Source organism: Achroia grisella, unplaced genomic scaffold, assembly GCF_030625045.1.
Source record: "Achroia grisella isolate CSIRO2021 unplaced genomic scaffold, CSIRO_AGI_Agris_v1 utg515, whole genome shotgun sequence".
Lineage (NCBI taxonomy): Eukaryota > Metazoa > Arthropoda > Insecta > Lepidoptera > Pyralidae > Achroia > Achroia grisella.
In genome coordinates, this window is record NW_026712908.1 from 2,304,432 (window position 1) to 2,322,726 (window position 18,295).

The 18,295-nt window shown below is 31.4% G+C and overlaps 2 protein-coding genes across 3 annotated transcripts in view; one reads left to right on the forward strand and one right to left on the reverse strand.

The window, feature by feature from the left end:
- Positions 1-7,693, reverse strand: part of LOC131847070 (ATP-binding cassette sub-family G member 8) — a 67,068-nt gene extending 59,375 nt beyond the window's left edge. For both annotated transcript variants that reach the window (XM_059196522.1, XM_059196520.1), the window contains exon 1: positions 7,431-7,693. The gene's annotated coding sequence lies outside the window, so the exon portion shown is untranslated. The remainder of the gene's footprint in view (positions 1-7,430) is intronic.
- A 1,151-nt stretch (positions 7,694-8,844) lies between these two features.
- Positions 8,845-18,189, forward strand: LOC131846919 (ATP-binding cassette sub-family G member 5). The gene is made up of 13 exons (XM_059196336.1): positions 8,845-9,001; positions 10,439-10,556; positions 11,044-11,228; positions 11,800-11,862; positions 12,424-12,505; positions 12,852-12,983; positions 14,775-14,915; positions 15,327-15,534; positions 15,642-15,759; positions 15,840-15,933; positions 16,352-16,490; positions 16,883-17,068; positions 17,714-18,189. The coding sequence occupies exons 1-13, from the start codon at positions 8,948-8,950 to the stop codon at positions 18,114-18,116; spliced, it is 1,923 nt and encodes a 640-aa protein (XP_059052319.1). The 5' UTR covers positions 8,845-8,947; the 3' UTR covers positions 18,117-18,189.
- Positions 18,190-18,295: the final 106 nt, after the last annotated feature.

Below are 18,295 nucleotides of genomic sequence, written 5' to 3' on the forward strand. Positions count from 1 at the left end.
GACACTCTTAGAGTTAAAAAATCCAATGAATTAAATAAGGCCTTATTACAGGAACGAGATGAAAGTGAGATTGAAATTAAGTTGATGTCTGATAAATATGTGGCTCTGAAGAATGACCTAGTGAAGATCAGTACAGACTTTGAAGTTCTACATATCGAAAATGAAAACTTCAAGAAATTGTAAATAAATATGATCTGTGCAGAGACACATATGAGTCAGCATTGCAGAAAATCACTCATCTAGAGCGGCACCTTGAGGAAGTTCAATCACAAAATAAATCTTTGTTGGATCACAGGCGGTTGAGTAGTTATAACGAGACCATGGATCTGTATACAGAAATGTTAAATACTACTAGTGATCAAACATCTGCTCTGCCCCTTGTGACCATAGATTTGACAAATACACCAAGCTCCTATAGTCCTAATAAAGTACCTATTAATAGTAGTAATAAGTTAAAAAAATATGTAAAATTAAATAAATTTATTCGAAAATCAGAAAATTTAGTGAAAAGTCATAAAAAGTGTTTAAAATCAATTATTACTAGGAAGCAAAAAATTGACTTATCAATAGAATTAAATAATTGTAAAAAAAAAATATATAACAAAGATTTAGAAATAGATGAATTATCACAAAAAATTAAACTATTAGAGAACTCATTGTCCAATTTATCTTTGAAATACGAATCAGCTAAGAATGAAATACATGAATATTCTGATCAGTTGGATAATTTAATAAAATTAGGTAACTACAACATGGAGCGGTTTGTTTCTCTTACGGATAGATGTCACTGTAATTCACCAGAGTCTGATAACTATATCCAACCGTCCCACCATAATCAGTTGAACATTGATATCTCATCCGTCACGGAACCAGACGTTTCATGTTTACCCACACGAAACAGTACAAAAGTAAATAAATGCAGCACTGTACATGAAACCATCAGGAGAACAATTATTTATTCAGATGAATTTGGCAAGGATTTAGGTAGTTTATTATCGAACTGTCTCTCGCAACAAGTAATAAATAATTGTTTTCCGGGATCAGGTATATATAAGATTATAAGAAATATAGTAAATGAAAAATATGATATTCACACGACCCTAGTAATAGCGTTAGGGAATTGTTTGCATATGCGTAAATCTGATATAGTTAATTTAATAAAATCATTATATAATATAGTGGAGCTTGGTATAGGTAAAATATTATTATGCGCATTTCCCTACTCTCAATCCCTGACTAATGAACAGAATAAGTTCATTTATAGTATTAATAATTTAATTTATTCGATGACATATCATTGTAATGATATATTTTATTTTGAAAGTAACAAATTTGTTACAAATTATTATATGACGGGAGGTAATTTTTATCTTCCTAAAAAACAAAAAAAGACTATTGCTAGTTTACTAGCGTATAACATTTATGATCCCATTATAAGTAGTATAACGGATTTAATTAGTAATATTAGTAATAATACTAATAATGTGACATGTGTTAATTTAAACTAACATCTACGACATTGGTTAAGCCACAGGATATGGTCATTATTCATCAAAATATTCTGGCTTCTCCAGCAAAGAATTAGAATTAAGTCTATTCTTAGAATCTAACAATGTACGGGTGTTATGTCTGACAGAACATTGGCTTAAACAATATGAAATAATTTGTCCTTTTGAACATTATAATATAGCTAGTTTTTTTGCTAGGAACAATGCCATTCATGGCGGGTCAATTATTATTTTAAAAAATGATGTAGAATATAAAAACCGTCATGACATTGTAAATATTTCTATTGAGCAAACAATTGAACTATCTTGCGTAGAATTAGTTACTTGTATAATAATTTGCGTTTATCGTCCGCCATCGGCTTGTTTTGATTCTTTTGAACTGGCTATGGAGGAAGCATTGAGACGAGTCGCACGGAGGAATAAAACATTATTTGTATGTGGCGATTTTAATGTTGATTTATTATCGGAATGCTCAATAAGCTTAAGATTGATTAACTTATTTAAATCATTTAATTTGCACAATCTTTTTTTAGAACCCACTAGGGTCGCAGGAAATTCTGCCACTTGTATAGATAATGTTTTTTGTAATTGTGAAGTAAAGGTGAAAATGAATTTCGACTGTCTTGGATCTGATCATTATGGACAAAAAGTTATAATTGAAACTAAGGGATCCAAAGGGACTCAAACAATTACATGCAGACAAATAACACAAAAGAATTTGGCACGTTTTAAAAATAAAATTGAACATAAAATATCTAGTGTCATAGTACCTCAATATGACCCGGACATTGTATGTGAACATATTTTTAATTTAATTGAACATGAAGCTAGCAGTGAATTTAAAACAAAAACCTTTTCAACTAGTGTAAAATCAAAGTTTTGTGACTGGGCCACGTTTGGTATTTATAAGTCTAGGGCTAATCTTTACGAACTTTACGAAAAACGAAGCTATATATCCGATCCCTTATTTCATGAACATGTAAAATCTTATTCGAAAATATTTAAAAAGGTTTGTCATACAGCTAAGTCTCTCTATTTAGGTAAAATAATAACTAAATCTAAAGATAAAATAAAAGCCACTTGGAAAGTAATAAATAGCGAAACTGGAAAAGTTAATTTTCAATATAGTAAAATAGCTTGAAATAGTAATAACAAAGTGGTAAATTCCGACACAGAGGTCGCGGATACATTGAATCTTATTTCACTAATATTCCATTAATTACGACACAGGCTCTAAAATCTTCCCGTCTGCTGCTGAAACTTTACTAACAGACAATGTTAGCAAGTCATCAGCTGTATTTAACTTTAGACATACATCATCAGTAGAAATAATGAAAATATTCAAACAGCTTAATAATAAAAAAACAGAGGATCTATGGGGTATATCTGTTAAAATACTAGATAGTATAATGGAAATTATTGCGCCCTCTCTTGCTTTTATTTTCAATAAATGTATAGATGAAGGTAAATTTCCTAACATAATGAAAATTAGTAAAATCATACCGCTTTTTAAATCTGGAGATAGGATGACCCAATAAATTATAGACCTATATCTATACTCCCAGCACTCAGTAAAATTTTTGAAAAAATAATCCTTATGCAGCTTGTCAGTTATTTCAATTTAAATAATTTAATCCACAATAGTCAATTCGGTTTTTCCAAAGGTCGTTCAACTACAGACGCAGGTGCAGAGTTGCTTAGACACGTATTTGCTGCATGGGAAACTAAAATGGATGCGATAGGTGTTTTTTGTGATCTTTCTAAGGCTTTTGATTGCGTTGATCATAATACATTGCTAAAAAACTTGCTTTTTATGGCGTCAAAGACAATGCTTTAAATTTAATAAAATCTTATCTATCTGATAGAATACAGAAAGTGAAGGTTAGCAACGCTACGTCTGACGGGTCACTTGTGCAAATGGGTGTACCTCAAGGATCTATTCTCGGTCCATTTTTATTCCTAGTTTACATTAATGATCTCCCATATGCCATGCAGGATAGATGCGGCATAGTATTATTTTCAGACGATACTTCATTGATTTTTAAAGTTAATAGAAACTAATAATTATGACGATGTAAATAGTGCTTTGCGGCGTCTCTCACTGGTTTACAACTAACAATCTTATGTTAAACGCTAAAAAAACAAAATATGTTAATTTCTCTCTGTCTAAAAGTTTTAATACTAATTGCAATATTAAATTAAATGACGAATCTCGAATTTATAGAAAAGGAATCACACTAGATAATAAAACACAATGGGGTGCAAAATTCAAAGCCTTGCAGCGAAACTAAGTTCAGCAGCTTTTTGCGTAAGGTTAGACAGTACACTGATACTGATACTGCTAGATTAGTCTATTTTAGTTATTTTCATAGTTTACTCTCTTATGGAATATTACTATGGGGAAAAGCGGCAGATATTAAAAATATATTCATATTACAAAAACGTGCCGTTCGAGCGATCTACTGTATGAAGAGTCGTGACTCATTAAGAGAGAAATTCAAAGAGGCAAATATTCTCACCGTTGCTTCTCAATTTATATATTCAAATATATATATATGTTCATAAAAATGATTGACTTATTTCCAAAAAACAGCAATATTCATAATATTAATACAAGATTTAAAGACAAACTTGCTGTCCCCAAGTATCGTTTAGAAAAAGTTAATAGGTCTTTTATGGGAATAGGTATAAAAATTTACAATAAGATACCAAAGGATATGTTGGAATTCCTTAAATAAATTCAAAACATCTATTAAATCATATTTTGAGCAAAGCCTATTACTCACTAAACGATTACTTGAATGACGAGTGTGCATGGCAATAGTTGTTCATGCACTGAATTTTCATTTAATGTTAGACATAGACACCTATATAAATATACATTGTAAATCGCATTTTAAAAAAAAAAAGTAATTCAATGATTGCCAGTTCTTCTCAATGGACTATATACCGAACTGGACGGTAGGGAAAAAAATAAAATTATAATGTAAAAATTTGACGTTCATAAGCGGCTAAAATGTCCTACATGAATAAATGATTTTTGAATTTGAATTTGAATTTGAATTATGTATATTAGACAAACTATTTTCTCACTAACGGTCATTGTCACTAAGAACGGCGAAGTTTTATTTCCCAGTTCACCTAAGTCCGCATAACCTGTGTGGCACAGTTCACAAAGTGAATATATGACCACAAGAGCTCAAAGTTCATTGCTCCAAGAACTTCTCAAGACAAGGTGAAGCACCGTAAATATTTTCCACGCTGTGGCCTTACAATGCAATACTTAAAATTCATTTAGGCACAGAAAATACTTGGTCGATTGGGGAAGAGGATTGTAATTATTTGCAGTATAACATGTCAGGTTGACGCGGTTGATCTGGAAAATATAGTGATAAATTCCTGGTGAATTCACCAAGATGGACTAACTGAGTTAAACTCATGCCCGTATAGTCATCATGCATTATTTGATTTAAACACAGATTTAAATAAACTGATTGGTAATAAGAAGAAAACAAAAGGAAAGAAATAAATTAAACACAACTCAAAAATGTATGTATGTGCAATTTTAAATACCGTGTACTGGAATCATCCACATTTAATTAGGTTTTATAATCAAGCCCGCGATAGTGTAAACAGACCGTAGAATAAGTTAGTAGAACAAAAATGTATGAATTTAAATTGACTCTAATTACCAGATAATACATCTTGAAGGTCAAAGTCAGACTGACATAAATCGGTTGTTTCCAAGTTAGAATGATTATTGAACACATCTTATTAATCAACTAGTAGTAGTCTCCCGAATGTTCATTACCTTATTTCTTTTGTAAATATTACCGATACATCGATTATATCATTACGGAATAATGTATCTTTCAAACAATGCAACAAATTTACAAAAAGGTTCTAAAAAAACTTACTTTCCTCAAAAAATCCGCTATTTTAGTATGTCTAAGGCGACTCCTAACTGACTAATTATAAAATTACCATAGGTACCTATATATATTACAATACAGATGTCTATTTAAATCGACTACATTTGACCAATCTTATCATCAATAAAAAAAAATACGGTCTGAGTCAAATGCCAGACGTACAGCAAACTAGATACGGATGTGTTGATACAGTAAACTGTAAATAATAACTGTAGCTAGACATTATATTAATTCTATGTTCCAAAACAACTGTTCAATTCGAGTTTGCAACCCGCAAGTTGAAATGCGCTCTGTGGTAAATCTTGGTGTGAGTCAGCACTTCGTAGTAGAGTCGCCGTTAGACAAAGGTCAGGATATGGTGTGACCGGTACATAGGTCCAATCGCTACTTCCCAGGTAATGATTTATCGTCTTCTTAAGCTTTCATGTTTCATATATTACTTATATTGTTAACCTCTGTCGACGTTTTGTCTTTTGTTATTCGTCTTTTTGTCAATCAGATCAAGAATTCATTTACGTCTGATGTGAAATCTTACAAATTTGATGATTTTATATTTTAGCGGCTTATTTTGTTGAATTGAAAGTAATAGACAACAAGTTTAATACGCCCATTAAATAAGCTACCGATGTCCATTAAATTTCACTTCCAATATTAATTATCACTTTCTTTACTTTATATATGTTGCTCATATTTTAATTTTATAGTTTCTAATAAGATACACTGCAATTTATTACTAGATTTTATTTAGGTTAGATAATAAATATTTTATATCCACCATAAGGCTGAGATTAAAACAGTTTCCAAACAAAGTAAAGGTTATCCGAGATAAAGCCGGAGTATTCATAAAAGTGTTTGGCATAGTAGCTTCGTAGAAATAATCGCTTCGTATAAAGATTAGTCACACCGATTTATGGAGCGAAACCTTATTGCGGGTTTATATATATTCCCCTTTTAAGGACACGCTGACCTTTTTTTTATTGCTTGTAGATTAAATATTAAATAATATTAGATCAGATTATAATTTATAATTGTTGATAAATCAGATTGTGGCTTTAAGAAACCTTAGGTATGTTGTTGAATTGTTTACAGTATTTTTTAATCATAACTTCTTTTGGCGGTGACCTTCGTCATCTGAAAACCCTTTAATGAGTGGTAGTCGAGTGGTACCTACAAAATTAAAAATTAACTAGCCATTTTTTTATCTAGAAGCTTTAGAAAGAAACATGTATTTATTAGGACACTGGTATTTATTTTTAAAATTAGTCACCATACAAAACCAACTACATATATACTATATAAATTGGTGGACACTTTTAATAATTATTTAACAGTTTTTGCATACCTATATGTAATCGTAAATTTTTGAATTTACAAATAGGTAAATATAGTCTCTACAATTGTTAGATATGTATGAATATCGCTTAAGTCTTCAGTTAAGAAACAAAACTGTGGCTATTATCCTGCTTTTGCTGTTTCGGTTCGGTTCGCTGATTATATTTTCAAACGTTTTTTTTATCGTCTAACAATATATTTTTTTCAAAGATGTCGACCACAATATATATATATCGTTATATACTTATATGGATATATAATTTGATTCAAATTGATAAGAAACAGTAATGTTACAGTTTACATGAGATGTTGTCACGATCTGTTAAACATAATTACATTCATAACATTATTAACAATTTTAACTGGAAAATTATTTTGTCTCATAAGCAGTTCATTAAACTACAATAAGCTTTATATAAACTACATATTTTGGAATGATCAGCTAGCAAGCTAATTGGGTAACTGCATAGCTATTTGAAAAATAGAGCTGTATTTTAAAGCACAATTTGATAAATTGTCGTAATACGTAAAACACAAGTTTGTAACTACATAATATACATCTATTTAAAATTATAATATCTATAACATAAATATTAAATGGTCTAGTTTACATTTCTAAACCACCTACACAAATACAAGAATATCCAGTATCACTTACTTGATAGAATACCGGCCAACGGGACTCCCGAGTGTCACTCACAAATTCATCTAAACACTCAACACTGATCACTGAAACGAATAAATTTGCTCACTAAAAACACATGGACATCAGTTGAGATAAATTTTTTGTACAGTTCAGTTCATTAGTCGTCTGTTTTCGTTCGTTTTCATCAATAAATCGTTCTCAAACTGTGGGGCTAGTCGCTACACTGGTGGAACGCAGTAGTTTACTTCAAACGGCCATACAGAGCCCAAGTGAACAGTCAGTGACACTGCGCATGTTCTCCTTTCTCTTTCTGCAGGTAATTTGAACGACTTGCCAGAACGAGATGACTAATCATTGGAATTTACGATTACTAAGTGTGCAGTACATCTCATTCTCAAAGCAGATTTCATGATGAGTGTAAAAGAGACGGAGAGAATATTTAGCCTTTGAAAGGTTCACGGTGAGTATATCTGGCAACAGTGTATAGAAAATGTGGAAAAATGAGGCTTTCATCGTTAAGGGGAAGCTTAATACATTACACATTTTTTTCCACCGTCATATAATTGCGTTCCAATAATTCACATACCATTTAGGTCTTGGAGATAATGTACTATTTGTATGAAATGTATAAATAAATGCTAACATAATACTTAATTAGTCAACAGTATAAAATTATAGACTAGACGAGGTCTGTATTAAACTAAAATTATATGTTGTTACACACAAGGTTGTGAATTCAAATTTGGCTGATACAAAAAATCTTGTATTTACAATTTTTATTTCTACTAAGTACTTATTTAGTATTTATGAAAAACATGACTTATTTTTATGAGATGTCCATAAAATTAAGACGGGCTCTCCGAGGATATGGTGGTAATTAATTTTGAAAATTGATTTAAAAAATACTAACATGTTAATGGCCACTCAATTGACAAAAGTTATCTAATGGCTGCACGTTCCAAAATGATGTATTCGTTAATGAGCCATTGCCGGAATAGGTACATCTTGTAAATGTTTTTCGAACTATTAATAAATATAGTAGTTGAAATAAGTACAGTGTTAAAAGTTGTAAAATTTCTATTCAATTAAGTGCTAATGTGTTTTATTATTGTGTGTTAGTATTTTGTCTAAAGCATTACAAATACTAACTTGTTATATTTATTATCTCATCACTCTTCCTACCAGCATCACCAATTTATATTTTTTTTATTTATGAAGAACTTCTCATTAATCGGCATCTTATTTAGCCTATAATAGAATTTTGAACCTTTTGATTACTGCAGTATTAGCTAAAATGGCTTTACGGTATATTGTTTTAAAAATTAAGTACAGTTAACAACATGAAGTTAGTCGTTAGTAAATGTGGCAACGTTGCTATTATGGTGTGAAGTGTGTTGTTATCTGTATTGTGTTAGTGTGAGTTTGTGCAACTGGAGAGTGGCTGTGTCACTTGGAAATGCATTTTATTTGCATATATAATATATAATTTATTTAACATCAGTTTAATTTGAACAAGAGAAAGTAGGAAAATGATCGGCAGTGATTATACATTGGAATTGTGCAACGTATTTCATTCTGGACAGGTAAGTAGTAATCGTCTATACATTGTTTACATTGCCTTCTAACAACTGTAGGCTGCAATAAAACGGTCACTTGATTATACTTAAAACTCCAAATTAGCTGCGTTTAATTTATTTTTGATATATTTAAGTATCAGATGTATAATAAATGGAATGAAGATACATAATAATATAAAAAAATATAGTGGCTACATATACCTAGTACGTAATCGAAGTAAGAAATGCAAATTGGTACTGATTCGTACAAGAACTTACCGACTAAGTTAGTAAAAATACTTGAGCTCTCTCGTTGAAATCTTTTCTATGGACAGAGCTTTTATAGATAAGAACTATTTCATTGGGGTCATTGTGTTCCATTCGTAGAAAATATGAATATATATATTAAGTTAAATTATAGTTTTACTTATATTATAGGTATTATTTCAATAATATAGTGTTGGCTTAATATATCTTATAAGATATTAAAATAACTTTTGATCTAGAATGACTTAAATTAAAACACCTTTGAAGAGAAATTAGAATATTTAAATTAATAAATACTCGTAAGTTTGGCGTGTATGTATAATAATGTATATCTGCACCGTAGCTCTTAAAGGAATGTACCGATTATGATGCGGTTTTTGATGTCGTGTACGTGATGGTTCCTAGCTTTTGTTCCGGGTTACTTAATTTTTTTAATTATATGAGTTTATTATTTATTGATGAGACAGTGAAATAGTTACGTCGTTTCTTTAAGAATAACAGACGAAGCTTTGCTCTCATAAAAATAAGTAGGAACTTTCAATAACAAGAAAGTTAGTAATGATTATTCGATATTTGAATGTTTATTATTCAATAACTCATAAACAGATGAATCGATTGAATTGTAAATTTATGCCGTAATATCATGCGCATAAACATAAAACTTTTCTTCAAATCAAGCGCGCAAAGCTTTGAATACCTATCCTCGATATATGACAGCGCCATCTAGTTCCAAACCTCACAAAGCTGAAAATTGATAAATTATACCATAAAACAATGAATATATAGACTTTGAATAAAAAAATATAATATCGGTACTGATATACAATTTAATCAAATTTATTAATTAATTATAATTAGTCAAATTATGGTGTTTAAAAACTAAACTAAGTATAATATTCATATTGCTTATATTTAATTACAGTAAAAAATAAACCGGTATATACTTTTTTATATTTGACTCAGTCATTCTTTATACTTACAACTTTGAAACTCACGGGATCTTACTACGTTTTATTTATTATTATTGAGTTCCCTATATTTCGGCAGTGATACAACTGGCTGGTTGTAACAAAAATTTGTTTTACAAAACGACAACGAAGTATACGACGGCTTTGTACTCGTTAAAAATTGTAATGTTCTGAATATTTAGTATTATAATCTAAAAAACAATATTAAACCAGTATATCTCTTTATTAGGTGGAGCCCGGCAGTTTTTTTCAGCGGTTGACTGGTGCTGTGAAGACGGGAGTTATCCTGAAAGATGTTTCGTTTATCACACACAGCGGAGAGGTCACTGCTATACTGGGCTCTAAAGGTATATTAACCATATGTATATGCACAAATTAATTATTACCCTGATAATTAATTTGTCCATATACCTACATATGGTAGGTATATATGGTATAAATATAAATATACATGGTATAAATCTACGATTATTGGATTACCAAACTTATTTACTTCAGTTTAAATAGGATAAATTGTAAGCATTTTCTGGACTATAAAAACTCACAAAATATAGATACCTAAGGATGAATTGGAAATCTGCTCTCATTATTTTGTATTAATATTAATATTATAAATGCAAACGTAGCTGCTTGTTTGTTTTCATGACTAAAGATCATAATAGAATGTGAAATATATAGATAGTTCTATTAGTTATAAATTTTACTGATATTTATTCTATGTATAAGGTATATTTATCCTATTATACTTATAATTTTTTGTACTGCGTATTCTATGAAATATGGATTCATAGTTCTTAAATACGAGTGTATTTAACAATGAAATAACCGTTCTAGGCAGTGGTAAAAGGGCTCTCCTGGACGTGATTGCCCGCCGTGTACCATCCAAGGGCCACATCCTACTGGAAGGCGTGCCACTAGAGGAGGAACAGTTTAATAACACCTGCGCGCTGGTGCGACACTCCACACGCCTGTTACCCGGTCTGAGTGTGCAACAGACTCTCTCATTATCGCTCAGTAAGGTATTAATAACAATTGCCAATAAAGTTGTACCTACTTAATTAATATTATAAATGCGAAAGTTTTTGGGTATGGATGGATGTTTGTTCCTCTTTTACGCAAAAACTACTGAACAGATTTTGATAAAACTTTATAAACTACACGCGGGTGAAACCGCAGGCACAGCTAGTTTCTAATATTTCTGTCAACACTCGGCACCCCTACATTGTAAACAAATCTCCTGTGTTACTAAGTTCTGTGTAGTCAGTCCACGTTACGACTCCGCGTAGAGCAGTGTTTCCTTTTGTTTTGCTTTTTGTGTCATTCCCCTGGGACTAGATCAACCTGTGTGAATACAGGACCATCTAGTTCCAAGTTAAGTATAGCTTATATTATAGGTACCGGTATCCGCCACCAGCGGAAGTAAGGCGGTCTGCTAGACCACTAAGCTTGAACTAGTCCCAAAAAATAGCTAATGTTTATTGGTTACTATCGCCTATATATATAAACAGCACTACCGGCATTACTTTATCATGTGATACCTATATAACATGTCATAATACTATAGGCATGCTTATTAATAAAATATTGTAGATTTCAGGTTATTTGAAATCGTCCAAAGTGAAGCAAGTTATGGCTGATTTAGCACTATCACAGGTAAAGCTATTTATTACCATTGTTTTAATCATATTTCACTATCGTTTTCAATACAAAATGTTTATCTATCTTAACATATGTACAACAATCTCTTAAAGACATCTAAGAGAGATTATAAGGACGCCTTTATTAGTTTATTTCTTTATTAAACATTTATAGTGTTCTTTTTGTAATTATTTTTTCAATGTGCAGTAAAAAGTTTTATTATTTAGAATACAAACACACATACAATAGAATATAATTCTATTGTATGTGTGTTTGTATTCTAATTTGCTCAAAACGGCAGGACCAATGTTGTAAAATTTTGTATGTATAGAGATTTGAATAAGTTTCTTTATGGTTACAAAAGACAAATAGACCGTATAGGATGATATCGTTCCTGATTCGGTTGTACTGCCTAAAAATATTGATTTAAACAGCTATGACGATAGTCAAGTATAAATTAATTTATATATACTTAAATTAAATTCCTTAATGAACTGTTATTACTTCGTTTAACTTCTGAGAATTAATATCCTAATACAATAATTTATTTATTAGTATGATTTTTAATTTCCACAGGTAGCCAACACATGTGTCACAAATTTAACGAAAAGTGAATATCGAAGATTAATTATAGGAATCCATCTCATCAGAGATCCAAGTAAGATGTTTTATATTTTAAAAGTTAACTTTAATAATAATCTAAAATGTTAGATATATGAACATAAGGGACGTGCGTGTATTAAATCCTTTCTATAAAGAATAATACTATAAAAACATACCCGTGTCACTGTTAAATGAAACGGCTTGTCCTATTTTTTTTATAGTTGGTAAAACTGAGTATAGGTCGTAGGCTATTCTTTAAACACCTGGAACAGTGTTTAAAGAATAACCTAATATTTTTATCCAAAAATATTTTTAGGTATGTATATGATAAAACATCGTTTTTCAAATTCCATAGTAATCGATATTTCTACAAGAAGTATAAATAATCGTTTGTTTTACAGTTATCCTGTTACTGGACGAACCGACATGGGATTTAGATCCATTGAATACGTATCTAGTAATTTCCATTTTGTCAAATGCTGCAAAAAAATATGGCACCGCAATTATACTCACCATGGAAAAACCAAGATCGGGTAAGAACCTACCTAAGAACCATTTTTTGTAAGGGTTTAAGATACTGGATTTAAATTCTAACATCATTAATAAAAAAAATGTCGTACAAAATTGACATATTTTAATTATCTATCCAATAAAAAGGCCGAAGTAATCCCTTAAAAATCTCGAACACTCCTTCTGTCATTCGTTCATTCATTCATATTCATTCTAATCATTACGTTTCTTTCATACCACCTAGTTTACAATCCTATATTTATATTATTTAGATAATATCTATATTATTATTTTTTATTGTTTCAAGTAATATCACTGCGGGTACTTATTAAATTTGTTTGATATAGCTGTTTTTATCATTAAAATAAATAAATCAAATCGGTTGCTCGGTTATGATTCATGTATTTCTGATAAAAGAACTCTTGATTAGACTCCTAAATATATCTGAAACATGTTGTTTAGAGTCTTTTAGCTCCTCAGGGGCATCCATAAATTACCACACACGAATTCCATGGCCTCTCTTTCGAAATATATAAATTTCCGTTATTAGATCTAATTTAGTGTTTTAATTATTAGGTATATTAGATTTTGATATGTTACGTCACGAAATTTAGGAGCCGTTCCATGTTTTGGTCGGGAAATGTAATTATATGTAAACATTACAATTTGTCGCCTAAAACTAAAACTAAAGTATGTGACGTATGAATTTATGGGTGGCCTCTTATAGTATGTAATAAGTACCAAATAATAATATGAACAGGTAGACTACACATACCTACTTCTAACTATACGTCTGGCGCCACAATTTCACCCACTTTCGCATAAAACAAACCATAAATCTATTATGATGCTAATTCTTTCCTGTTAATGAAGCTTTTAAAAAAAAACATGGATTATGTATTGTTCGCTATTTCGGTTGACATTGTTTGAAGCCGTTTGCACAGTTGTGGCAATGTTAACAATGACAATCCGGGTCACTGGACCACTCGTAGTGTTGTTTAATCGTACAATACAATATTGAATAGCCGAAGTCAAAACTGTTACAGATGTCAAACTATATGTTAAGTTAATGGCGTGGAGTGTACAAATTATTAGCCCATAACGAATTTCGTTTTTTTTTATATATAAAATAGGAGTAGCAAACAAGCTGCTCACCTAATTCTTATCGTATATTTACTGAATTAAAAGCATGACTAAGATGTCATGCTTTTTATTCAGTAAATATACTGTCTACAACCGAAACACAGCTTAGAAAGGTTTGGCGGCGTGGTTACCACAATCTCACCTATTGAAATAGGTGAAATTGAGGTAACCAACATTTAGCCTAAGTTAATGGCGTTGAGTGTACACATTTTTAGGCACACACACACACACACACACACATTACGGAATTATCTCGAAATCTTCCATTAGAAAGAGACGAACTTCTTAGTATTTCCTGGATCCACAGTGTGTGGTCTATAGTGTAGCAGAGAGGAAAACTCTGGAAAGGAAACTCGAGACTTCTGAGCCGGGTGTAGGGAGCCTCCTTGCTGTCGTACGTCAACACTAACCTTCACCGTTCGTGTTTCTCTATTTGCCCAGCCAAATCTGGTAGAGGCCTGCTAGTGCAGCTTTAGATGTATGTTCCAGTATAGAATTTGTTTCTAAAGATGCACTGCAATTCTGACAAAAAACAGACTAACGCTAGTATACGTCTCGCTACTACTTGGACTGCGTTAGCCAGTTTTCTTTAATTCGTGTACTAAATCTTCCTAATTAATTTCTTATATAATATTCATGAAACATATAATGGAATTGTTCAAATTGTTTAGATGTCTTTCCCTTTTTGGACCGCGTCGTGTACTTGTGTCTCGGTGACGTCGTGTATGCGGGGCCAACCCGCAACCTGCTGGATTACTTCGGGAGCATCGGATTCCCTTGTCCACAACTTGAGAACCCGTTAATGTACTACTGTAAGTATTAATATGTAATTTATGACGTACTATCATGATAAGACAACTATTATAAAACGTTGGTAATCGTGCATATACGCATAATATTGATTGGCAAAAGGCATTGACTATCACTATAAAAGTTACTTATATTAGCCTATATATTATTCTGATACATAAACTATATTACTGTAAAGTTTCATCGAAATCCGTTCAGTAGTTTTTACGTGCTAGAGTAACAAACATCTATACTCAAAAACTTTCGCGTTTATAATTTTATTAAGATTAAGAATAATATTGGCATACGGTGACTTTGCACAAAACAATCTGGTACGTACAAAGTACAAAGAATTCTGGGAATGCCTATATATGTAGAATAGATACTAGATACATTCTTAGCCATTACATTTTAATTTCACCCCTTCTTTCCAGTATGTCTATCGACAGTGGATAGACGATCCCGAGAGCGCTTCATAGAATCCAACCATCAGATCGCGGCGTTAGTTGAAAAATTCAAGCTGGAAGGACAAGGTCTAATGCAAGGCAACCTGAATGAGCATAGTCGTATAATTAATCCAAACAAGATTCAGTTGAATTACGGCAAGCCAAGCGGCTTCAAAGTCATTTGGATGTTGTATGTGTGAGTATTTTTATACCTACCTATAAAAATGAAAGCCACATGAGTTTCACACCAGAATCAATTCAGATATTATTATTTCATAATAATTACTATCGTTGTTATTTCAGGAGAATGCTCGTATCAATATTCAATTTAAAGAAGCACGGTATAAAACAAATGTGTATGAGATTATTTTGTCTACCTATATATTTTTTAATACTGTGGCTCTTCTACAACGAGGCTAAGGTAACTAATCATCCGGCTCAAAGGATCATTTTATTTGCTAGTGTTTTTACATTTATTCTGTTTTCTTGTGCTATTTGCAGGACTATCAAAGAACTTTTATAACTAAGAGTGGACTTATATTTAACGCTATGGTAGGCACCTACTTCATCAGTATAATGAATACTATTTGTCTATGTGAGTATAATAAAGGAGTCTCCATTTTTTTTTATTTGTAAATGACGGAATCTAGATCTTTTAGTTTGATATTGAATTCTAGAAATCTAGAGCCTTCTGATTGTTTCTTATATTAATCATGCTATATATTAGCAAATTATAAATTACAAGATTTATGTCTGACCAGTACCTAAAGCAATTTTTTATTCGGTTTTGTTTCTGTATATCTTATCATCAGACGAACGGTCAGCTTATCTTATTAACCGAACCGAAATCAGCTCGTTAACCATATTAATTATATAAAATAAATAATAAAAACCGATATGGAAATACATTACATAATCAGGATAGAGCCCTAGTCTCCTGCATAAGCCGCTGTCCTAATCAGAGTGCGGTGTAATAGACATGTCAGCACTAATTATTCATGTAACATTTCCAGTTGGTCCATATAGAACAAGATACTACCAAGAAACGCAAGAAGGACTGTACAGTGGCGCCAGTTTACTGCTCTCCTGGAATTTGGTATCTTTACCATTCTCCTTCATCAGTACATTTGCCTCAGTCGCTATAGTTTATTCGTAAGTGAACATGTTATATGCCCTTACTACATTATAAGATGACCTCTACGTTAAGTATGATAAAATTCAGAAATAGATTGATTAATTCTAGTTCTAGTTCCGTGATTTATTCTAATGAACAGATCTGAAAACATCATCAAAATACCACTATTAAAACGATTAAATTTTTTTTTCTTTTCAAATATAAAACAAATAACGGCGTGCTGTCATTCAGTTGTATGATTACGCATAAGTAAACATTACGTTATTGGTTGGTTTAAATTGTTTTAAACGTGGTTTTAGAAATGAACGCACAAAGTAAAGTAACTTGCAGAAGTTTTTACAAGTTTTGTACCTACTGTTTGCAGATCTCTTAAAAAGTATTTAAACAATACCTATTTATGATTTTTTAGGATAATCGGAGATATGTCTGAAACATTGGACTATGTGTACTTCTCACTCGTGTTATGGTCGTGCTACGTTTACACAGAGCAGCAGACCATTGCCATCATGATGTTCGTGAAGAACGGTCTAATCGCGGCCATTGTTAATATTTATATTACTTGTATTTATGTTATGCTAGCTAGCGGCATCTTGAGGTGAGTTGTTTCATATTTTTTTTTTTTTTAATAAATTAATACTTTTTCGACTGTTATACCTAACGTAGGTATATGGTAGTTTGAAAACTTTTAGAAGACAGTATATAGTCATATTGTCTGCCTTCATGTAATATAAGCGTATTAGCTATATTTTTGTTTATCTGTTGTCCACTCTGTGAACACTTGGCATGCATGTAAAGGGGCACGCTACTTGCATTGTGTCCGTTAGATATAAACTCATGACCTTCATTGTGAAGTCGGATAAAACAGTAGGCCACGACACTCGAGAAAATAATTATATAGATTATTTATCAATCAATTTTGTACTATTTTGTCATGAGTATTTTTATATCACCGGCGACTGCTTATTTCGCAGCTAGCTGTGTTTCGATTGCAGAACCTCGTAAGTCAGTCGATATAGCTGTGACTAACAACAACAGATAATGGAATCTTCAGCAAATTATTGTGATAAGTCATAATTTCTGAAGATTCAGTTAAATAATTATTAGTAATCATATGGCCAATTCTCCACTAGTGAAGTTTATGATAATAAAAACTGAAATAAATATTAGATACTGTAAACACAAGCATGTCTGTCTGTATTTATCATTATAAAATCATTAATTCATTTAAAATTCATTCCAGATCATATAAAGGCTTTGAAGAGTGGCTGTATTATATAACATATATAACACATACACGGTACGCGTCGATATTCCTGCACCAAAATGTGTTCAGACAACCCATCTTCAACAACCTGCCATACACGGACAACGAGAACTGCACGTCTATAACCAGTCTTATACAAACATCATCGAGTCTAAATACAAATTCGAACTCGAATTGCAGATATGTGAATGGCAAAGGATTCCTGGCTGAAAGATTCACATCGAAAAATTTCGTCGGTGATATTTACACTTCTGGAGATTTCAACTTAGAGTTCAATTTGGGAATCTCGTTTGCCTTTTCAGTTGGTCTCATGGTTTTCAATAAGTTTTTATATCTCATGCCACTGCCCAGTTATATCACAGATAAATTTAGAGAGTGAAAATAGAAGTAAATTGATATTATTGATTAGATGTAACAAATGTAACAAACGTAAAATATTATTTAGAAATTAATCGTATTTTATTCAAATATAAAATAAAGATTATTACTTATTAAAAAGCTGTTGTTATGTAAAATGTCATTGGAAAAATATTATTACATTAAATACTTTTCCTAATA